Source organism: Chaetodon trifascialis, chromosome 3, assembly GCF_039877785.1.
Source record: "Chaetodon trifascialis isolate fChaTrf1 chromosome 3, fChaTrf1.hap1, whole genome shotgun sequence".
Classification (NCBI taxonomy): Eukaryota; Metazoa; Chordata; class Actinopteri; order Chaetodontiformes; family Chaetodontidae; genus Chaetodon; species Chaetodon trifascialis.
The window spans coordinates 280,204-304,000 of NC_092058.1; the positions used below are offsets into that span (position 1 = coordinate 280,204).

General features: G+C 51.4%; 2 protein-coding genes across 6 annotated transcripts; both read right to left on the reverse strand.

Annotated features, from left to right (window-relative positions):
• Window positions 1-243: 243 nt before the first annotated feature.
• LOC139328619 (RNA-binding protein 39-like) lies at window positions 244-21,128 on the reverse strand. Of its 5 annotated transcripts, XM_070958469.1 has the most exons (16): window positions 20,932-21,072; window positions 19,826-19,888; window positions 18,404-18,468; window positions 15,938-15,987; window positions 14,926-15,093; window positions 14,120-14,173; window positions 13,916-14,033; window positions 12,991-13,143; window positions 12,671-12,808; window positions 12,234-12,299; window positions 6,653-6,857; window positions 6,458-6,544; window positions 4,942-5,059; window positions 1,576-1,681; window positions 1,023-1,101; window positions 244-947 (listed from the first exon to the last, which is right to left on the reverse strand). In XM_070958469.1, the coding sequence occupies exons 3-16, from the start codon at window positions 18,407-18,409 to the stop codon at window positions 844-846; spliced, it is 1,452 nt and encodes a 483-aa protein (XP_070814570.1). In that variant the 5' UTR covers window positions 18,410-18,468; window positions 19,826-19,888; window positions 20,932-21,072; the 3' UTR covers window positions 244-843. The 5 variants fall into 5 exon arrangements, 4 of the variants coding, with proteins under 4 accessions (XP_070814570.1, XP_070814568.1, XP_070814567.1 ...); XM_070958467.1 differs by lacking the exon at window positions 18,404-18,468 and having other exon boundaries at window positions 14,926-15,090; window positions 20,932-21,128; XM_070958466.1 differs by lacking the exon at window positions 18,404-18,468 and having other exon boundaries at window positions 20,932-21,128.
• On the reverse strand, window positions 8,230-11,673 carry LOC139351271 (mucin-5AC-like). The gene is made up of 5 exons (XM_070993082.1): window positions 11,021-11,673; window positions 10,548-10,729; window positions 10,390-10,498; window positions 8,399-10,333; window positions 8,230-8,257 (listed from the first exon to the last, which is right to left on the reverse strand). The coding sequence occupies exons 1-5, from the start codon at window positions 11,671-11,673 to the stop codon at window positions 8,230-8,232; spliced, it is 2,907 nt and encodes a 968-aa protein (XP_070849183.1).
• Window positions 21,129-23,797: the final 2,669 nt, after the last annotated feature.

A 23,797-nucleotide genomic window follows, 5' to 3' on the forward strand; every position in this document is an offset into this window, starting at 1 on the left:
GTCCGTCTCATTGGTGTTGATGGACAGCAGGTCCAGGATGTCTCTGACTGTGAGTCTTCGAAAACGTTCTGCTGTTCACTGAGAGGCAAATTCAGCCTGAAATCTGCAAACACACACGTGCCCACAGGTGAGTGAACCCACTCCATCCAGCCAATCAGAGCCCAGTATTCTCAGTGAGCATGCTACCTGTACATATGTAACATGGACACTTCCTGTCACCAGAAGAAGACACAGCTGCAACAGTGACTTCAAAATAAAATTTAATCAAGGATTTTACAAAATCAAATTCTTGATTAGAAAACATTTAATACCAAATGGCTTCAAACGAACCAATCAGCTGGCAGCACCTTCGTCATCAGCCGGCCCCCTCACAGCTCACAGAGCTCAAACATTGGACCATCCTTTAAACAGGCGGAACTGGGTGGAAGCCACGCCCAGAAATGCTAATGAGAATTAACAGGACCAAACAGGAAGTAAACAGGAAGTAAAACAATCAGCGTCCCAGTGTCTTTTTTTCCTAGGACGGCCAAGGCATGGCCTACCCTACTCTGCCTCCGATCGGCTTTAGCTTTCCCAAATCCCTCGCCAATCATCCCTCGCCAATCATCCCTCCTCATGCGTAAACCTAACGAACCCATGAAATGACAGCAACCAGTACTGGCCAATCAAAAGCAGAATAGGGAGGATCACGACTTCGCCATCCTAGGAAGGCAAACGCATTCTCAGACATGATGAACAGAAAGGAAACTGACTCTTCATATCAACCAATATTAGAAGAGGCTATAAAAGAGGGGTGGACTCTAAACTCCAGTGTCCATTCAGAGGGCAGTGTTGTGTTGTGAGTCATCGTCGTGGGGGTGGGGCCAGCAGTTGCGTGGCAGTGGCGGACTCCGGGAACAGGTTGTGGTAAGTGGGCAGAGGGACGTACGCCGCTGTGATCATCTTACCTGAAACAACAGGAGAGACATCAGAGCTGCTCTCTGATTGGCCCACAGCACGTGTCATGAGACAGAAAGTCTTACCAGCAAAGTACCTTCCGTGCAGAGTGTTGACGGCAGCCATAGCAGCAGGGATGGATGGACACTTGACGTAGACATTTCCCTGAAACAAGCAGAGGTCAACATGAAAACCAGAATCAGGAGGACGTGACGGGCAACAATCCAGGTGAGGTGAGCCTCTCTCCATCCTCTATGATCGACTGAGTCTTTCCAGGACGCCTCTTTCATACCCAACCATGATGCTCTCACCTGTTACCAATGAGCCTGTTTACCTGTGGAATGATCCAAACGGGTGTTTCTGGAGCGTTCCACATCTTTCAGTCTGTGAGACGTGTTGAACGTCAGAATCAGCAGATATTTACAGATTTACGTTTTAAACGTCACAAGCTCGTTACAGATTTCATTCAGGGTGTCACATTCAGCCTCACGGACGCATCGAGAGGATGGACGACTGCTGTCCAGTGACCGGACCTCTCCGTCCTCTCTGGTTTACCTGCCAGGTGCAGCGGAGACATGAAACACGCTGACACACCTGCAGCTGAGTGTGTTTGGGTCACAGGTGGGGGTGGGCGTGTACCTCTGCAGAGTTCTTGTCGACGTAGATGTGGACGACTCCTCCGTGTTTGTTACACTCCTCGATGACATCGTGCTGGATGTCCACCTCCCAGCCAGGAGGCTCCTCACTGAAACACAGCGGCAGGTAAGAACACCTGGTGAACCCGACACGCTTCACTACTTTCAGCTTCAACACGACGACACGAGTTCAGGAAATCGGTCACAGCATTTCAGACGCGACGCCATCGACTCGTTAAGACGGCGTCCAACACACACGAGCTGAAGAGGACTGATGGACAGTTTAAGAGACGATACAGGCCAGACAGGCAGGAAACACAGACAGACACGCAAGACAGAGGCAGACAGGCAGAGACAGACAGGCAGAGACAGACAGGCAGAGACAGAGGCAGACAGGCAGAGACAGAGGCAGACAGACAGAGGCAGACAGGCAGAGACAGAGGCAGACAGGCAGAGACAGACAGGCAGAGACAGAGGCAGACAGGCAGAGACAGACAGGCAGAGACAGACAGGCAGAGACAGACAGGCAGAGACAGAGGCAGACAGGCAGAGACAGACAGGCAGAGACAGACAGGCAGAGACAGAGGCAGACAGGCAGAGACAGACAGGCAGAGACAGAGGCAGACAGGCAGAGACAGAGGCAGACAGGCAGAGACAGACAGGCAGAGACAGACAGGCAGAGACAGAGGCAGACAGGCAGAGACAGACAGGCAGAGACAGAGGCAGACAGACAGAGACAGAGGCAGACAGGCAGAGACAGACAGGCAGACAGACAGAGACAAACAGGCAGAGACAGACAGGCAGAGACAGAGGCAGACAGGCAGAGACAGAGGCAGACAGGCAGAGACAGACAGGCAGAGACAGAGGCAGACAGGCAGAGACAGACAGGCAGAGACAGAGACAGACAGGCAGAGGCAGACAGGCAGAGACAGAGGCAGACAGGCAGAGACAGACAGGCAGAGACAGAGGCAGACAGGCAGAGACAGACAGGCAGAGACAGACAGAGGCAGACAGACAGAGGCAGACAGGCAGAGACAGAGGCAGACAGGCAGAGACAGACAGGCAGAGACAGAGGCAGACAGACAGAGGCAGACAGACAGAGGCAGACAGGCAGAGACAGACAGGCAGACAGACAGGCAGACAGACAGAGGCAGACAGACAGAGGCAGACAGACAGAGACAGACAGGCAGAGACAGAGGCAGACAGACAGAGGCAGACAGGCAGAGACAGAGGCAGACAGACAGAGACAGACAGGCAGAGACAGACAGGCAGAGACAGAGACAGACAGGCAGAGACAGAGGCAGACAGGCAGAGACAGACAGGCAGAGACAGAGGCAGACAGACAGAGACAGAGGCAGACAGGCAGAGACAGAGGCAGACAGACAGAGACAGACAGGCAGAGACAGACAGGCAGAGACAGACAGGCAGAGACAGAGGCAGACAGGCAGAGACAGACAGGCAGAGACAGAGGCAGACAGACAGAGACAGACAGGCAGAGACAGAGGCAGACAGGCAGAGACAGACAGGCAGAGACAGAGGCAGACAGGCAGAGACAGACAGGCAGAGACAGAGGCAGACAGGCAGAGACAGACAGGCAGAGACAGAGGCAGACAGACAGAGGCAGACAGACAGAGGCAGACAGGCAGAGACAGAGGCAGACAGACAGAGGCAGACAGACAGAGGCAGACAGACAGAGGCAGACAGGCAGAGACAGAGGCAGACAGACAGAGGCAGACAGGCAGAGACAGAGGCAGACAGACAGAGGCAGACAGGCAGAGACAGAGACAGACAGGCAGAGACAGACAGGCAGAGACAGAGACAGACAGGCAGAGACAGAGGCAGACAGGCAGAGACAGAGGCAGACAGGCAGAGACAGACAGGCAGAGACAGAGGCAGACAGACAGAGACAGAGGCAGACAGGCAGAGACAGAGGCAGACAGACAGAGACAGACAGGCAGAGACAGACAGGCAGAGACAGACAGGCAGAGACAGAGGCAGACAGGCAGAGACAGACAGGCAGAGACAGACAGGCAGAGACAGAGGCAGACAGACAGAGACAGACAGGCAGAGACAGACAGGCAGAGACAGACAGGCAGAGGCAGACAGGCAGAGACAGAGGCAGACAGGCAGAGACAGACAGGCAGAGACAGAGGCAGACAGACAGAGACAGACAGGCAGAGACAGAGGCAGACAGGCAGAGACAGACAGGCAGAGACAGAGGCAGACAGGCAGAGACAGAGGCAGACAGGCAGAGACAGACAGGCAGAGACAGAGGCAGACAGGCAGAGGCAGACAGGCAGAGGCAGACAGGCAGAGACAGAGGCAGACAGGCAGAGACAGAGGCAGACAGACAGAGACAGACAGGCAGAGACAGACAGGCAGGCAGAGACAGAGGCAGACAGGCAGAGACAGACAGGCAGAGACAGAGGCAGACAGGCAGAGACAGACAGGCAGAGACAGAGGCAGACAGGCAGAGACAGACAGGCAGAGACAGAGGCAGACAGGCAGAGACAGGGGCAGACAGACAGAGGCAGACAGGCAGAGACAGAGGCAGACAGACAGAGACAGACAGGCAGAGACAGACAGGCAGAGACAGAGGCAGACAGGCAGAGACAGAGGCAGACAGGCAGAGACAGACAGGCAGAGACAGAGGCAGACAGACAGAGACAGACAGGCAGAGACAGACAGGCAGAGACAGACAGGCAGAGACAGAGGCAGACAGGCAGAGACAGACAGGCAGAGACAGAGGCAGACAGGCAGAGACAGACAGGCAGAGACAGAGGCAGACAGACAGAGACAGAGACAGAGAGGCAGAGACAGACAGGCAGAGACAGAGGCAGACAGGCAGAGACAGACAGGCAGAGACAGAGGCAGACAGGCAGAGACAGACAGGCAGAGACAGAGGCAGACAGACAGAGACAGAGACAGAGAGGCAGAGACAGACAGGCAGAGACAGAGGCAGACAGGCAGAGACAGACAGGCAGAGACAGACAGGCAGAGACAGAGGCAGACAGGCAGAGACAGACAGGCAGAGACAGAGGCAGACAGGCAGAGACAGACAGGCAGAGACAGAGGCAGACAGACAGAGACAGAGACAGAGAGGCAGAGACAGACAGGCAGAGACAGAGGCAGACAGGCAGAGACAGACAGGCAGAGACAGAGGCAGACAGGCAGAGACAGACAGGCAGAGACAGAGGCAGACAGACAGAGACAGAGACAGAGAGGCAGAGACAGACAGGCAGAGACAGAGGCAGACAGGCAGAGACAGACAGGCAGAGACAGAGGCAGACAGGCAGAGACAGACAGGCAGAGACAGAGGCAGACAGGCAGAGACAGACAGGCAGAGACAGAGGCAGACAGGTGTGTTTACCTGTTGGCGTTGAACATGTTGGACAGTTGGAAGCAGTGGGTGGCGAGCGGCTGAGAGGGAAGATTCAGAGCTGCTGAGTTCATGTTCATGTTGAGATTCATGGCCGGATTCATGGCAGCTGAAACACACACACACACACACACACACACACACACACACACACACACACACACACACACACACACACACACACACACACACACACACACACACACACACACACACACACACACACGTTGTGTTTTTATCACTGGTGGGGAGCTTCAGGGCATTCAATCATTCGCAACTGGACTTTGTCAGTTTGTCTTGGAAGACGTTTCGTCTCATCCGAGCAGGCTGCATCAGTTCATGCGCACCAGACCAGATAGGACAGCTCTCGTCCAATGAAATGGTGTTAGGTTCAAGTATTTATCCTCTGAGTGAGGCCAACCCCCAAAACCAAGGATGGTATCACTCCATTGTGAGGCAGACGACCCCCCATTAAGGCGGGCAGGGTGCGACCTTTGGGTGTCAGCGACAGTCGTCTGCCTCGTTAGAGTCCCTTTCTTGTCATTGGGGGGCTCCTTGAGCCATGTGTGGACGGCTTTGTTTATTTTCAGAGGCTGAGTTTTGAATCTCTTTGGCAGAGATGAAAGGACAGACTTATATACTGGGGAAACAAACAGCCGCTGAGCAGACGCATGGCACAGCACAGAAGAGCTGACTGTTCAGGTCCAGACTCAGCTGTTTACCTGCAGCTCGAGGAGGAAGCACACTCCTCTGAGGATAAAAAGCGGGGAAGGTCGCACCCTGCCCGCATTAATGGGGGGTCGTCTGCCTCACAATGGAGTGATACCATCCTTGGTTTTGGGGGTTGGCCTCACTCAGAGGATAAATACTTGAACCTAACACCATTTCATTGGACGAGAGCTGTCCTATCTGGTCTGGTGCGCATGAACTGATGCAGCCTGCTCGGATGAGACGAAACGTCTTCCAAGACAAACTGACAAAGTCCAGTTGCGAACTTGTGGGGACATTACATAGACTTCCATTCATTTCCTTCGAGCCTAACCATAACCACTATCTGCCTGTTCCTCACCCTGTACCCAACCTGACCCGACCCAACCCAACCTAACCTGACCCGACCCAACCCAACCTAACCTGACCTGACCTGACCTGACCTGACCTGACCTGACCTGACCTGACCTGACCCGACCCAACCCAACCTAACCTGACCTGACCCAACCTAACCTGACCTGACCTGACCTGACCTGACCTGACCTGACCTGACCTCAGTCTGCACCCTGACATTTCATGATTTACATTAAGGGGACCTGCATTTTGTCCCCATAAGGCAGGTGAGTCCCCACAATGTGACTGTGTAAACAGAGTTTTGCCCCCACAACGTGATAAATACCTGGTCACACACACACACACACTTACTTTAAAACTTTATTTAAACCTGTCTGCAACATCACACATACATTACACCTGAGCTCCACGCTGCAGACACAGCAGCCTTCACCTGAGGACGTACCTGACACAGCGGCCATGGCTCCGATAGCGATCGCTCCGCTCATCTGCAGAGCCTGCTGAGCTGCAGGAGGGATCTGCAGACCTGTACCTGCTCACAGGTAAACCCCACACACACGCACGCACACACGCACACACACAAATGTTAAAGGTGGACATCAGCAGGTGGACGTCACAGCGGGACAAAACGTGCTCTCACCCTCGGCCAGTCGAGCCATCAGCTGCAGCCGTCCGGTGGTTCCGAGGTCGATGCCGGTGCGTTCGAGCTCATCGCTGTCGAGGAAAGACGAAGCCGTGGAGGCGTCGGTCCGCTCTGTCACATGACCCACCTTCATCGGCCGACCCGCCAGCTCAAAGCCATTCAGCTGTTCCAGAGCTTTCTTAGCACACTCTGCATCTGCAAACTGACAGACAGACGGACGGACGGACAGGAAGACAGACGGACAGACAGACAGGAAGACAGACGGATGGACAGACAGACAGGAAGACAGACGGACAGACGGACAGACGGACAGACAGACGGACAGACAGACAGGAAGACAGACGGACGGACAGACAGACAGGAAGACAGACGGACGGACAGACAGACAGACAGACAGACAGGAAGACAGACAGACGGACGGACAGACAGACAGGAAGACAGACGGACGGACAGACAGACAGACATGTCAGTCAGACAGGAAGACAGACGGACAGACAGACAGGAAGACGGACAGATAGACAGGAAGACAGACGGACGGACAGACAGACAGACAGACATGTCAGTCAGACAGGAAGACAGACAGACAGGAAGACAGACGGACAGACAGACAGGAAGACAGACGGACAGACAGGAAGACAGACGGACGGACAGACAGACAGGAAGACAGACGGACAGACAGACAGACAGGAAGACAGACGGACGGACGGACAGACAGACATGTCAGTCAGACAGGAAGACAGACGGACGGACGGACAGACAGACATGTCAGTCAGACAGGAAGACAGACAGACAGACGGACGGACAGACATGTCAGTCAGACAGAGGGACAGACAGTCAGACAGAGGGACAGACATGTCAGTCAGACAGGAAGGAAGACAGACGGACGGACGGACAGGAAGACAGTCAGACAGGAAGACAGACGGACAGACAGACATGTCAGTCAGACAGGAAGACAGACAGACAGGAAGACAGACAGACAGACAGACAATGTCAGTCAGACAGGAAGACAGACGGACAGACAGACACAGACGGACAGACAGACAGACGGACAGACAGACAGAGGGACAGACAGTCAGACAGAGGGACAGACATGTCAGTCAGACAGGAAGACAGACAGACAGACAGACGGATGGACAGACAGACGGACAGAGGGACAGTCAGAGGGACAGACAGTCAGACAGAGGGACAGACACGTCAGTCAGACAGGAAGACAGACAGACAGACAGACGGACGGACGGACGGACAGACATGTCAGTCAGTCAGACAGACGGACGGACAGACAGAGGGACAGACAGAGGGACAGACAGACAGTCAGTCATTGTCATTGATCCGTGCAGAAAAACAAACCTTGTCTGCATTTAACAGTTCTTATTTGGTCTCGTTCAAACACAAACGTCTGTTTCTGAATGAATCACATTCTTCCAGGTGTTTTTTCATCTCTCCATCTTTTCAATTCATGTCTCCAGGATGTGCAACACCTGTAATCCTGCAGGTAAACATGAGACTGTGCAGGATGGCTTCTGATCCCAAATCTGATTCACTCCACAGCAATGAAAAGTTCACCTTTTTTACCCTTAGACACAGCTTGCTCTGAGGACACACCTGCATTCAAGACACACCTGATGTCAACTGAGCAGGTTTTCAACTCAACTAATCCCATGAATCACTTTATTTTTCTTCAGGTGATGAGGAGACTGACAGGTGACTGACGGTTGGCTGATGATCGATGGACAGGTGACTGACGGTTGGCTGACGGTCGATGGACAGGTGACTGACGGTTGGCTGACGGTCGATGGACACGTGGCTGACGGTTGGCTGACGGTTGATGGACAGTAGATTGGCTGACGGTCGATGGACAGGTGACTGACGGTTGGCTGATGGTCGATGGACACGTGGCTGACGGTTGGCTGAGGGTTGATGGACAGGTGACTGACGGGTGCCTGACGGTTGATGGACACGTGACTGACGGTTGGCTGATGGTCGATGGACACGTGACTGACGGTTGGCTGACGGTTGATGGACACGTGGCTGACGGTTGGCTGAGGGTTGATGGACAGGTGACTGACGGGTGCCTGACGGTTGATGGACACGTGACTGACGGTTGGCTGATGGTCGATGGACACGTGACTGACGGTTGGCTGACGGTCGATGGACACGTGACTGACGGTTGGCTGATGGTCGATGGACACGTGACTGACGGTTGGCTGACGGTCGATGGACACGTGACTGACGGTTGGCTGATGGTCGATGGACGGTTGGCTGATGGTCGATGGACAGGTGACTGACGGTTGACTGATGGTCGATGGACAGGTGACTGACGGTTGGCTGATGGTCGATGGACGGTTGACTGACGGTTGACTGATGGTCGATGGACACGTGACTGACGGTTGATGGACAGGTGACTGACGGTTGGCTGATGGTCGATGGACGGTTGACTGACGGTTGATGGGCAGGTGACTGACGGTTGGCTGATGGTCGATGGATGGTTGACTGACGGTTGATGGACACGTGACTGACGGTTGGCTGATGGTCGATGGACGGCTGACTGACGGTTGATGGGCAGGTGACTGACAGTTGGCTGATGGTCGATGGATGGTTGACTGACAGCAGATGGACACGTGACTGACGGTTGGCTGATGGTCGATGGACGGCTGACTGACGGTTGGCTGACGGTCGATGGACAGGTGACTGACGGTTGGCTGATGGTCGATGGACACGTGGCTGACGGTTGGCTGATGGTCGATGGACACGTGGCTGACGGTTGGCTGATGGTCGATGGACACGTGACTGACGGTTGATGGATGGTTGGCTGACGGTCGATGGACACGTGGCTGACGGTTGGCTGACGGTTGATAGACAGGTGACTGACGGGTGCCTGACGGTTGATGGACACGTGACTGACGGTTGGCTGATGGTCGATGGACACGTGACTGACGGTTGGCTGACGGTCGATGGACACGTGGCTGACGGTTGGCTGACGGTTGATGGACGGTTGGCTGATGGTCGATGGACAGGTGACTGACGGTTGACTGATGGTCGATGGACACGCGACTGACGGTTGGCTGATGGTCGATGGACGGTTGACTGACGGTTGATGGACAGGTGACTGACGGTTGGCTGATGGTCGATGGATGGTTGACTGATGATTGATGAGCAGGTGACTGACGGTTGGCTGAGGGTTGATGGACAGGTGACTGACGGGTGCCTGACGGTTGATGGACACGTGACTGACGGTTGGCTGATGGTCGATGGACACGTGACTGACGGTTGGCTGACGGTCGATGGACACGTGACTGACGGTTGGCTGATGGTCGATGGACGGTTGGCTGTTGGTCGATGGACAGGTGACTGACGGTTGACTGATGGTCGATGGACAGGTGACTGACGGTTGGCTGATGGTCGATGGACGGTTGACTGACGGTTGACTGATGGTCGATGGACACGTGACTGACGGTTGATGGACAGGTGACTGACGGTTGGCTGATGGTCGATGGACGGTTGACTGACGGTTGATGGGCAGGTGACTGACGGTTGGCTGATGGTCGATGGATGGTTGACTGACGGTTGATGGACACGTGACTGACGGTTGGCTGATGGTCGATGGACGGCTGACTGACGGTCGGCTGACGGTTGATGGGCAGGTGACTGACAGTTGGCTGATGGTCGATGGATGGTTGACTGACAGCAGATGGACACGTGACTGACGGTTGGCTGATGGTCGATGGACGGCTGACTGACGGTTGGCTGACGGTCGATGGACAGGTGACTGACGGTTGGCTGATGGTCGATGGACACGTGGCTGACGGTTGGCTGATGGTCGATGGACACGTGGCTGACGGTTGGCTGATGGTCGATGGACACGTGACTGACGGTTGATGGATGGTTGGCTGACGGTCGATGGACACGTGGCTGACGGTTGGCTGACGGTTGATAGAAAGGTGACTGACGGGTGCCTGACGGTTGATGGACACGTGACTGACGGTTGGCTGATGGTCGATGGACACGTGACTGACGGTTGGCTGACGGTCGATGGACACGTGGCTGACGGTTGGCTGACGGTTGATGGACGGTTGGCTGATGGTCGATGGACAGGTGACTGACGGTTGACTGATGGTCGATGGACACGTGACTGACGGTTGGCTGATGGTCGATGGACGGTTGACTGACGGTTGATGGACAGGTGACTGACGGTTGGCTGATGGTCGATGGATGGTTGACTGATGATTGATGGGCAGGTGACTGACGGTTGGCTGATGGTCAATGGACACGTGACTGACGGTTGATGGACAGGTGACTGACGGTTGGCTGATGGTCTATGGACAGGTGACTGACGGTTGACTGATGGTCGATGGACACGTGACTGACGGTTGATGGACAGGTGACTGACGGTTGGCTGATGGTCGATGGATGGTTGACTGACGGTTGATGGGCAGGTGACTGACGGTTGGCTGATGGTCGATGGACGGTTGACTGACGGTTGATGGACACGTGACTGACGGTTGGCTGATGGTCGATGGACGGCTGACTGACAGTTGATGGACACGTGACTGACGGTTGGCTGATGGTCGATGGACGGCTGACTGACGGTTGGCTGACGGTTGATGGGCAGGTGACTGACAGTTGGCTGATGGTCGATGGATGGTTGACTGATGGTTGGCTGACGGTTGATGGGCAGGTGACTGACAGTTGGCTGATGGTCGATGGATGGTTGACTGATGGTTGATGGGCAGGTGACTGACGGTTGGCTGATGGTTGATGGACACGTGACTGACGGTTGGCTGATGGTCGATGGATGGTTGACTGACAGCAGATGGACACGTGACTGACGGTTGGCTGATGGTCGATGGACGGCTGACTGACGGTTGGCTGACGGTTGATGGGCAGGTGACTGACAGTTGGCTGACAGGAAGGAGAGCTTTAAAGATCTGCTGCTGAATGAAAACCAAACCTCTGACAGCCCAGCAGACCAGCATCACCTCCTCCGGTCTGTTTCCTCCAGTGAAGTGAAGGAGTTTCATCAAAGTGTTCAGTGTGTGTTGGTGAAAGTTCTCTGTATTCAAGTGTCTGATTCCAGTGAATAAAGTCCTCTGAGACACATGCTGTCTTCACTCAGAGACTGTCAACACGGCAGCACAGAAGATCTAAACAAGCAGCACAGTTTCAAGGTGGATGCCACAATTAGAGTCATCAATTCAGCATCTGACCACAGGATGATGTCACAGAGAAGCTGACCTTTGACGTTTGACCACCACAATCCAATCAGGAGAAAGGGACAGATGGACAACCCAAAAACACAAAGGTTCTCGTGACGACTGCCACCAGGTTGGTCTCTTGGTCCTCTAAAGTGTGGCTTTGATGGACTTGAACACTTTGGCTCCGGCGTGTCCCCTAACCTCTTTTCTACCTTGAGATCTCCAGATTTGATTTATCGTTACATCACCAGTAAAAACTGTGAACTCCACCTCTCAATACACAATATTGACACAATAAGACATCTAAAGACGCCATGTTGGCCTCTGGTGACATTTTAAAGATTGAAAGACGAGAAGTAAAAATCAGACTTCAATAAAGAACTCACGGTGATGAAGCCGTAGCCTTTAGAGCGTCCCGTCTCACTGTCCATCATCAGCTGGATGCTCTCAATCTGGGAGACGACACACAGACCAATCATGAGACAGCTTCAAGTACTTCGCAGGTTCAGAGCGCTAACTGTACACAGTAACAGTATGTGAAGTACTTAGAAACTGAGTTCCACATTCAGCAGCTGCAACATTAAAGTGATGAAGACATGATGCATCAGTAACTGTAATCTGATTACATGTGTTACTCTAAAAAGGGCCATTCTGCACGTTATTTCAATCCAAGTGCTTTTGTACTTTTACTTGAGCTAAAGATGTGAGTATTACCACTGTACACTGTACTGCCACTGCTGTATACACAGTGTGTGTGTGTGTGTGTGTGTGTGTGTGTGTGTGTGTGTGTGTGCGTGTGCGTGTGTGTGTGTGTGTGTCTGACCCGGCCAAACGGCTCAAAGATTCCTCTCAGCATCTCCTCGGTGATGTTGAAGTGCAGAGAGCCGACGTACAGCCTCATCGGGCCTGATGTTCCTTTCTGCAGGTTGTTGGCTGCTGCTGCTGCTCGATTCTTCTCTGCCTGCACACACACACACAGACACACACAGACACACACAGACACACACAGACACACACAGACACACACACACACACACACACACACACACACACACACACACACACACACACACACACACAACAAATCCAATCAGCATACAGGTACTTCTGTGTGTGTGTGTGTGTGTGTGTGTGTGTGTGTACCTGCGAGGCCTGGACAATGATGGGAACTCCCAGCAGCCTTTGCCCCGTCAGCCCGATGGCCAGAGGAACTGAGTTTGCCTCCACAAACTCGATGTAGGCGATGCCCTTTGACCTGCGGGAGTTCCTGTCAGAGATCATCCTCACGTCCCGGACCTGCAGAGGGACGACAGCATCTTTGGCGTCAGCGTGGACCCGAACGGACAGACTTCTGATGTGTTCAGCATGTTCTTCCAGGTGAGACGTCCACACACTGATCATATGTCAATGCCAGATCTAAACCAGGTGTGACAGGTTTCCACCGGTGAGAGGCTTTTATTGTGAAGCAGCTACAGGAAGTTCACTGTGTTTATTGTCGACCTGGTGGAGCTTTGTGAGCGGGCTGTCAAAATGATGTCTGAATACAAGAAAACAAGAACAACAAGAGACAAACTGCTTGTGTTTGATTTCAACTCAAACATCTTTTCACAGACGGACAGACTGAGACATCATCAAAAATAACGTCCTGGACAGCGCCGCTGAATTATTGGATCATTTCAGTTTGATCTGCATTTCATTTTTAATCAAAGTGACATGGCGAGTTTCCAGCCGGTGCTGGACTCGTCCCGTTTGGCCCGGGCCTGATTTTCCCACGTTTTTGTGTCCTAGTTATGGACAACCGACATGATGGACAGAGGGGTCCTCTAGAGATACGCTTTAACAGGAAGCAGCTGAGACGTCGCTCTCATCAAAGTACCAGACTCCATTGACAGAAACAGTGATTTTAGCATCGTAACACTCTGGACAAACGTGACTTCTTTCCCCACATTCAAATATTCTATATTGTCAGTTGAATGTACAGATGCTTTTCCACTTCAAATCCACAGTATTGGTCGACAGCCCTCATAAAAATGTCTCTACTCAACATGCGGGCAAACTCTGTGTTTACCTTCCCCACAGCAGAGAAGAACTCCTCCAGGTCTCGAGGTCGGATCCTGGCTGCCAGCTGCATGCAGAACACGGTCCGAGCGTCACGCTCCTCTGGGGTCAGGTTATCTATCGGCTGTCTGCAGATGGACAGACGGACAAAGCTATCGGTGTCATCCTTCAGCGGTCCTTGTTGTCACAAACATTGGGTCATAAACTCTCTCACCTGATTGGACTCTTCTCCTTCCTGATCGGGCTCTTACTTTTTGACCGCCGATGGCTGCAAACACAAACAGGGAGCAGTCAGAGGTGCAGTCAATATTTCGCAGTTCTGAGATCAAAACAACCATCTATGGAACAAGGTTAGCTACAGAGATAACTAGCTCACCGCTCGCTCTGCTAACAGCTCACTGCTAGCTTACTGCTCACTCTGCTAGCTTTACAAACTCACTGCTTGCTCTGCTAACAGCTTACTGCTCACTCTGCTAGTTTAGCAAGCTCACTGCTCACTCTGCTAGTTTAGCAAGCTCACTGCTCACTCTGCTAGCTTTACGAGTTCAGTGCTAGCTCACTGCTCACTCTGCTAGCTTTACGAGTTCAGTGCTAGCTCACTGCTCACTCTGCTAGCTTTACGAGTTCAGTGCTAGCTCACTGCTCGCTCTGCTAGCTTTACGAGTTCAGTGCTAGCTCACTGCTCGCTCTGCTAGCTTTACGAGTTCAGTGCTAGCTCACTGCTCGCTCTACTAGCTTTATGAGCTCACTGCTAGCTCACTGCTTGCTCTGCTAACAGCTTACTGCTCACTCTGCTAGCTTAGCAAGCTCACTGCTCGCTCTGCTAACAGCTCACTGCTAGCTCACTGCTCGCTCTACTAGCTTTACGAGCTCACTGCTAGCTCACTGCTCACTCTGCTAGCTTTACGAGTTCATTACTCAGTGCGATGATGCAGATTATGAAGTTCTTAACATGATCAAAATCAATCGCTGAACCAGCTGATTTATTCCTGTGTAAACAGGAAGTGCAGAGCGACTCACTGCTTGTGGTGGTCTCTGTAGCGCCCCCCCCTCTCTCTGCTGCTGCGGCGCTCTCTGCTGTGGCTTCTTCGTCTGTCTCTGCTGCGGCTGCGTTTGCGCTCTCGACTGCGGCTCTTCCTCCTGTCTCGACTCCGGCTGCGCTTCCTGTCGCGGCTGCGCTTCTTCCTGCTGAACACATAGCAGCCAATCAGAACGCGGTCCGACAGCGAGGCTGGCCTCCACTCAAACTGCAGAGACGAGTGCTCAGAGGCCTCCTCCTCGCTCGTTCGACCTAAAGACGACGGCTAACGGACACCCTGGAGCTCAAACTGTCGATCTGATCTGATCAGCTCAGATCAACGAACCGACCGTTAGTCAGCGAGGAGTCTCAGTCGACCGTTAGTCGTGCGATAGCAGTCGACTAATGGCTTGAACACGGCACTGAAACGTCTTTATTCAGGGATTCAAGCAGAGTGACGGTCGTCTGATCATGTCCATGAAGACGTTTATTCACCTGGTGAACCAAGTTGTCACTGTGGAACCTTAAAGCCTCATTTCACCTCCACTGTGACACAGACTGAAACCTCCGTCCATCTGTCTGAGGAGGAGGAGGAGGAGGACTTCATCACATCATCAGCAATATCTCAATCAACAACGATTAATCAAGACTGACATCGACTTTACAAAGAGCTTCACGGTCCAAGATCAAATGAAATGATCGTTAACGGGGAAACTAATCAACAAAAACAGAAGACTGATCGATCAGAAATCATCAGAAGAGATGTTTGAGGTCATTTATGAACCAAAGAGCGACGGCGAACATCACACATCTGATTATTGATCTTTAACAGGTTCTGAGCTTACTCTGAACACAAGAAAAAACAACCAATCAGATTCTTTCATCCACAAACACACCACAGACAGGCAGGCAGGGAGACAGACAGGAGGACAGACAGGTAGACAGCTGGACAGAAAGGTGAACAGTTGGACACACAGACAGGCGGACAGACGGACAGACAGAAGCTGCAGGTACCTCTTGGAGTGCTCCTCCTGACCGTTGGGACTCAGGTTCTTGGTGTCCTCCTACAGTCGACAGAGAACAGCATGAGGAGGCAGACGCAACATTCAGGGGGGGTGGGGGGTGGGGGGGGGGGGGGCAAGAGAAAATATAAACACAATTTAATGAGTCATTCAAACTGTTCTGTGGGGGGGCGGGTGGAGGTGGGTCAGGTCAGAGGTCAGTCTGGATCAGTCAGTCAGTCCTAGGCTGCAGGGGGGCGGGGGGGGGGTCAGTGTGGCTGCAGCCTGGCTCTGTGTGGGGGGGTCAGTGTGGGCGGAGCTCCGGCAGCAGACAGTCCACAGTCCAGCTCTTCTTCAGCCGGGTGGATGCTGTGCTGGGACGCCTCTGAAGGGCCCTGAAGCAGACAGGAGTTTTAGTCACTCAACTCAGCCCAAAACCAGAACCAAGGTCAGCCTGCACTCTACAGCTCAGACACTCCCTCACCTGCTTCACAGACCACACCTGGAAGTTTGACATGTCTCAGATCAGTTAGGCTCATTTCTCTTTCTCCCCCTCCAGGTGTTCCACTAGAACACGGGGGGGGGGGGGCTTTTACCCACCGTGGGAAAGACCCACTGAACACAACACATCACACTGACATCTACTGTGATGGCTGGAACTGCTTCTGTTGGCCGCCTGATGTCAGATGGTAGTGATGATGGCGATGATGATGATGATGGTGATGATGATGATGACGATGATGATGATGATGACGGTGATGATGATGATGACGATGATGATGATGATGACGGTGATGATGATGATGACGATGATGATGATGATGGTGATGATGACGGTGATGATGATGATGACGATGATGATGATGATGATGGTGATGATGATGATGACGATGATGATGATGATGCTGGTTGTCCAGGTGTGGCTCAGTCAGTCTTGAGTCAGTGTTGAGCAGAGCTGCTCTCAGCAGCAGGTTGTCAGAAACATCAGCTGGTTCCTCATCAAACAGTAAATCTGTTCGGTTCCTTTTGTCGACTCTTCACGTCCTGAAACTTCTCACCAAACACCTGAAGGAGTTTCAGCTCAGCAGCAGGTTCAGAGGTCAGAGCAGCTTCTGTTCTTCAGAGCAGGAACATGCTCAGTGTTTCATCTTCACATGGTTCTCATGTGGCAGCAGAGAGCTGAGAAGCTGCTGGAGCTTCAGCTTCAGCTCAGAGTTCTCGGTAACGTCCACCATGAAGGACAGATCACACGGACACTTTCTGTCACTGAGCTTCAGGTCAGCTCCTCCTTCACCTCTGTGAATTATTCAGACAAACGAACACTTTGGACAGTTGGACTTTGTCTGCTGCTCTCAGCTCCACAGCAGGAACGAGCCTCTCCTCCACTGGTTCTCCTTCAGAAGGAGGTCTCAGCTTCTTAGCTGTTAGCTTAGCACAAACCTGCTGCAGAACACTGACTGTCAGGATGAGTTCTGAAAGCTGCTTGTTGAGCATCAAACTCCTCTGAAGAGCGTTCACTTCATCCATTTGTCCTGCAGCCCGTCCAGTTCAGCATGTTTGTCCTGTGAAGACTCTTCAGTTTGACCTTCATCGTCTCTACAGTGGAAGCAGGTAGGCTGGTTCATAGCTGTTCCCAACCGCTGTCACAGAAACACTCATCTGCAGTCTACTGGCTTGTTTTTTGACAGATATTAAACTAATCAGCATTCTTCACTTCCCGTCCTCCTTCAGTGCCACATGCTGGTCATGCTGGTCATGCTGGTCATGCTGGTCATGCTGGTCATGCTGGCAGGTTTCTGTCTGGTTCCTTTGTTCTTCGTCAGCAGCCAGTGACACGAAGCCACTGGTTCAAAGGTGCGTTCAAAGTCTGTTGTATAGTCTGTGTGGTGAACCAGTGATTGACATGATACACACGATGAATGTGTGGAAGCAGTGTTAATCCCTCCTACAAAGCTCTGATTGGGCGGCTGTCATGTGTGCAGTGATTGGTGGGAGTGGAAACTAAATATCAGATTTTGATTTAATAGACTGAAACATGTCAAACAGCTCTGTGGTGCGTGATCCCTGATCAGACCAGATCAGATGAGATCAAATTAGACCAGACCAGACCAGATCAGGCCAGGCCAGACCAGACCAGACCAGGTCTCTGCTGAAGCCTGAGTCTAAACATGGCAGACCCTCGCTCCTCCTCAGCTCTGTCTTCTGACCATTCTGTGTCCCAGCTCAGAGTTGGGATGCAGAATGGTTCTTATGCTAAGCTAACAGCTAACTCACTGGTAGCAGCCATGCAGTGTGTTGTTGTCTTCCCATGATCAGCTGCTCCTTGCTCTCTGACACTGCATCTCCCAAAATCATCAGCTATCCCTCATCTAGGGGGCCGGGCCAAAACCAGGTGATAAGTTTACAGTTATCAGGGAACCACAGTCATGTTACCATGGGGACCACAGTACAGCAATGCATGATGGGGGCTTTTTACTACCTTCATGTTTGTGACAGATCACACTGGCATTCAGGGGAGTAGAGGTGAGAAATCGTTAGGCAAGTCTACAAAGAGAGATAGATGGGCATTTATTCATGACAGTCTGTGAAGGAACGCCATCATCATCATCATCATCATCATCATTAGCACCATCAGCATCATCATCATCATCATCATCAGCACCATCAGCATCATCAGCCTGACTCTACTGCTCAGAGACTCAACACTGCAGCCCAGAGGCAGGAAACAGCTGCAGTCTGCAGATACAAACCAGCTGTGTGAGAGCAGACTGAGCAGGTCATTAAGCTAGGCAGAGACTCTGAAACTGGACCTGAACTCGGACTTCAGAGACTCTGAAACTGGACCTGAACTCGGACTTCAGAGACTCTGAGACTGGTCCTGAACATGAGCTTCATAAATGTGTCTGCAGCTTCCCCTGTGGTATTCTTCGTCTTCTTCTGGGGCCACAAACATGATCCACACAGGGATGTGAACACAGTGAGGACACATGGTCCAGCCAGCACGAACACTGGCCAACATGAGATCGTACCGAGGTCATGTCGATACATGATACATGATTTCTATGTGGAGCAAATGGAGACACTTTCACTTCCTGTCATGAAGTGTCCCGCCTCCTTCACATCACATAGAGCTCAGCATGATGATGACCTTTGACCTTTGAATCCTGAAGTCTCTGAAATGTCCAACCAATAAGACAGAGGGGCGGGACTGAGCTCTCATTCAGGGAATATAGTTTGTTTTTATTGTTTTATAACTGCAGCTGAAATAATCAGAAAAGCAGCAAAGGAGAGATACTGATTGGCTGCAGTGAGTGAGAGGACAGTCCTGGAGGACATTTCCTGTCCCCATCCACCACACCAGGCTGTCTTTGGTCTGACAGCATCACAGTATCTTTGTCTTTTGTATGAAAGCAGCGATCCTCATGTCTGATTCACGTTTGTGTTTCAAAAACAACTTAAACAATGAACTGATTCATTATCAGATGAGGGCGGACTCCAATCCTGGACCTGCTTCATCAGGTTAGATTATGAGCTTTGAAAATGGTTCTAACAAACTACACGCTGACTCTCTGAGCTCTGCTCTCACACAGCGGCTGTATTCTGACGTGTGTGGACGGCCTCCACAGTCCTGAACATGTTCACCTGAACCATGTGTGACGTGTTCATGGTCCACACGACACCTTACCTGAGCAGGTGGGAGCTATGAGAACACTGAGACAGTCACTCATGAAAGAAGAACATGAAACTCTGTAGTCCACAGAGAGGACACGAGAGCACCACGTTCAGGTCTGTCCTGATGTGGTTTTATGTGGATCGTCGTCACACAGCTGCTGTTCACTGACTCAGAGCAGTAAAGTCCGGCTGAGACTCCACCTGACACAGAGCAAAGACTGACTCCCACCTTCCTGTACGGAGCCTCCAGCATCGCCTCGATATCCAGGTCGTCCGCCATGCTGCTGCTGGTCTGCAGAGACACACATACACAGTCAAACCAAGTTTAACTGAACTGAAAGTGACAGAAAGTGTTTTCTGTCTCTCCTGTCAATGGAAATAAACAGCAGGTGGAGTGAAGCCTCCAGTCATTGCCCTTGTCACACCACAGAAGAAGAGACAACGTGACCTCATTAAACGAGCTGCAGTTAAAGAAACATGGTGGAAATGAGACGTTTCTGAAAGTTTCATGTATGAATTTAGACAATGTGGACAGTCTCATCGGTCCACTCGGACCAGATGTTTTCAGCTCTCCACAGTTTCATTCAGGTTCGTGGAGTTTAAGTTGCCGGAAGGCTGCATTCAGGTTTAAGCAGCCAAACTATGACTTCAGGAAAAGATCGCGGTTTAGTTAAATCATTCATCGCTGACATGTGAGCCGCTTCAAAGTACAAAGGAACGACACACACACACTTTGCTTGGCAGTTTTGGGGTGACACACATTCTTCAGCAGCCGTGATCTGCAGCCTGCAGGCAGATCTGACAGGAAGTGCACACTACAGACACTTCCGGTGTCTTCTCTGAGAGCTGCTGCTGCCTGATTCATGTCCATCGAGCCCATTCATTTCACCTTTCCGCCGTTCTTAAACCCTGTCACAGGAAGCGGAAACACGAATCGGCTCCTCAAGGACAACGAACGTCATTAAAACCAGTTTCCTCCATGAATCAGGTCCAGAGTTCACGGCGGTCTGAATGCTTGACACCTGACACAGTTTCTCGGAGCACCAGGCTACAGCTCGGAGCTTTCATTAGCGGTTAGTCAATTAGCTAAACACACCGCTCAGAAGCACCGGACAGGCACCTTAAAAGTCCCGTTCGACCCGTGCCAGCCCGGTGCTGTGACGTCAGTCTGTCTGATCTCAAGCGTAGTCGCCTGAGATTTCCACGGCTAACAGCTAGCTGCTAATGGTAGCTCAGAGGGCTTACAGCCCGGGGCAGCTAACCGAGCCGGAGTCCAGCAGGAGTTTCACCCGCTGAGCACCGAGTCAGTGGTTGTTAGCTGAGGTAAGAGTTTACCTGGATATACAGCGGCTCGGGGTAATAACCAACAGCCTGTCGCTCTGTCCGCTTCACGGTCGCTTTTCAGTCGTTGCCCTCACGACGCGGATCCGTGCGCTAAATGGCGTATGCAGGGAGTCCAGCTGTTATCGCGAGACCGAACGACCGCGAGATCAAAACACGGTTGAAACGGAGGCTCATCGGGGATAAACTATGGCAAGCCGCATAGACATAATATACGTAGACGCCTCATTGACTGACGCTTCCTATTGGAGCTGACGTTCAGCGCGGCCGCCATCTTGGATGGGTCTCCCATGCGTCCCTAGTGCATTTATTTCTACGGAGGAAGGTGTGTGTCCAGCTGCTATGATCGTCATAACTCCTGTAATCCGATTTTCACACGGTTTGGTTTGTTACAAACGTCAGAGATGTAGTTATGATACAGGACGCTGTCACACATTAAAAACAAATGCTTTCATGCTGAAATACTTTGTCTTTGTTAAAGAGCATAATACAGACATATGGTATGGCATATTAATAAATGTATAAATGAATTAATTTTAGATTTTAATAAAGATAGTTTGATTGTTCATTTGATTTCTCTCTCTCTCTCTCTCTCTCTCTCTCTCTTTCTCTCTCTCTCTCTCTCTCTCTCTCTCTCTCTCTCTCTCTCTCTCTCTCACACACACACACACACACACACACACACACACACACACACACACACACACACACTACAGTTTTCTCACAGCATCTCAGAAAACGGTTTTTCTAAATAAGGCACATGCACGCGTGCGCGCGCACACAACACACGCACAAAAACCAGACATCTCGCATAACCTGTTGACATCAGGGACGGACTGACCATCTGGCATACCGGGCATTTGCCCGGTGGGCCGACGTGCCATTTGGGTCGACAGTCGGCCACTTTTTTTTTTTTTTTAAATCTTGATCTGACCGGCCCATATAGACAGTTGATCAGCGGCTCGGTTGGCCCGACTGACACTCGGTTGGCCCGACTGACACTCGGTTGGCCCGACTGACACTCGGTTGGCCCAATCACGTCGTTAAACACCTTTTCGCTTTGGCCCTGCGGCGTAATGCATTCGGTGGAAAAAAAAAAAAGTTTGTTTGTAAACACCGACCGCCGATAGGTTATTTTCTTCTCTGACACGAGACTGCGCTCATCTCGCCCAATCATATCATGAAACACTTCCCTTCTTTCACGTCGGTCACGTAATGTGTTAGGATCTGCGAGAATGGAGAGAAAACGAAAAGGAGGTGCAGAGAAACTGCGAGAGAAAAAGAAGCTGACTCTTGAAGCCAACGCTGCCAAATACGCAAAAAGTTCTGCTACGTTTGCCTCAGCAGGGCCTTCCTCAGCTCCGCGGCCGATGACAGTGGTGCTGCTGGCGGCATCGAACAGGGACCTGCAGTGAAACCTGCGGGAAGCTGGACTGCTTTCACAACACGTGTCATGAGGAAAGCAGCCCAACGCCTTGATAAATCTGACAATGATAAAACGTCAAGAACATATTTTTGGCTAATGTTCAATGGCCAGGTTAGTTTGTATTCTAGTTAGTTTATAATGCCTTTTTTTTAAAGACATTGTGTATGTAGCCCTCTCCCTCATTCATGTGTCATTAAGTTTTCAGTTTCTAAGCTGCTATTTTTATCTTGAAGATTGACCAATAATTAAATCTCTCTCTCTCTAACATACACACACAGAGTTCAAAGGTTATTCAGGAGTTCAACTGCATTCATCCTTTTGGACTGGGTCACTCCACACTTTATTGAGTACTACTCTTGGAAGAGTTAGCATCTGATCCATCATTTCTCACCTCTATTCTTTCTTTTTTCTTCCTCCCTGAAACACATAGGTCACCCAATATGATGAATTGTGCTTAAATCCATGACTGTGATGGAGTGGTGGAGTGTACTTTTTTGTAGTGTTAATAAATTAGACTTTTTGGAAATATTTAATGTGTCCACTCTCACTGATTCCCATTAACTCATTGCACGGCTTAAGGCACGTGGTTTTAAAGAGTTGCACAGTGATTATACGCATTCAAGAGACTGAAAAGACCGAAACGGTGCGCGTTATCAAATGTGGTGGGCCGGTCTGGTCCAATATGCCAGGGCCCTGGTTGACACGCGTATTAAACTTTACGTTTTTATAGGTGAATAAAAATTCACCAAAACAAACTGTTGAAACGAGGAAGGTTTTTTCTTTTTGCCCAACTCATCATGTGTGTCGGCCCACAGTCCACTGCTGCTTTCAAACACACACACACACACACACACACACACACACACACACACACACACCGTCTGGCCTGACTGTTCACAGCTTCAGGATGACAAAGATTCCATAACAGCCTGGACTGAAACTGCTGATGTTTGTGAAATACACTGATTTTAACACACACACACACACACACACACACACACACACACACAAAGCTCCCATATATTCCTGCTCAGCACAGTTTTTCCTTCTTTTTTTTGAGGCCTGTAAAAGTTAGCTTTAACAGTCCAGGTCATTCCAGCGTCGTACACTACCCTGTTAAGCTTGTAACTGGGGCTGGGAAGCTAAATAAAATAAAATAAATAAATAAAACAGGGGCATTGTTGCGCTCTTTACGTTGACTTCAGTTGGCGCTGCTGCTAGCGGAGACCCACCCAATATGGCGGCGACGCTGGATTACGCTCCAGCACGTAATGAGGCGTCTACGTATATTATGTCTGTGGTAGCAAACCCCAGGCAGACAATGGTGAAACGTACTGATGTTTCACAAAGCATTTATTTATGTTCAGCCGTCAGCCTTGTTTTGAACACAAATGTACTCTTCTGTCCTTCACTCCTTTCTTCATGAAACACCGT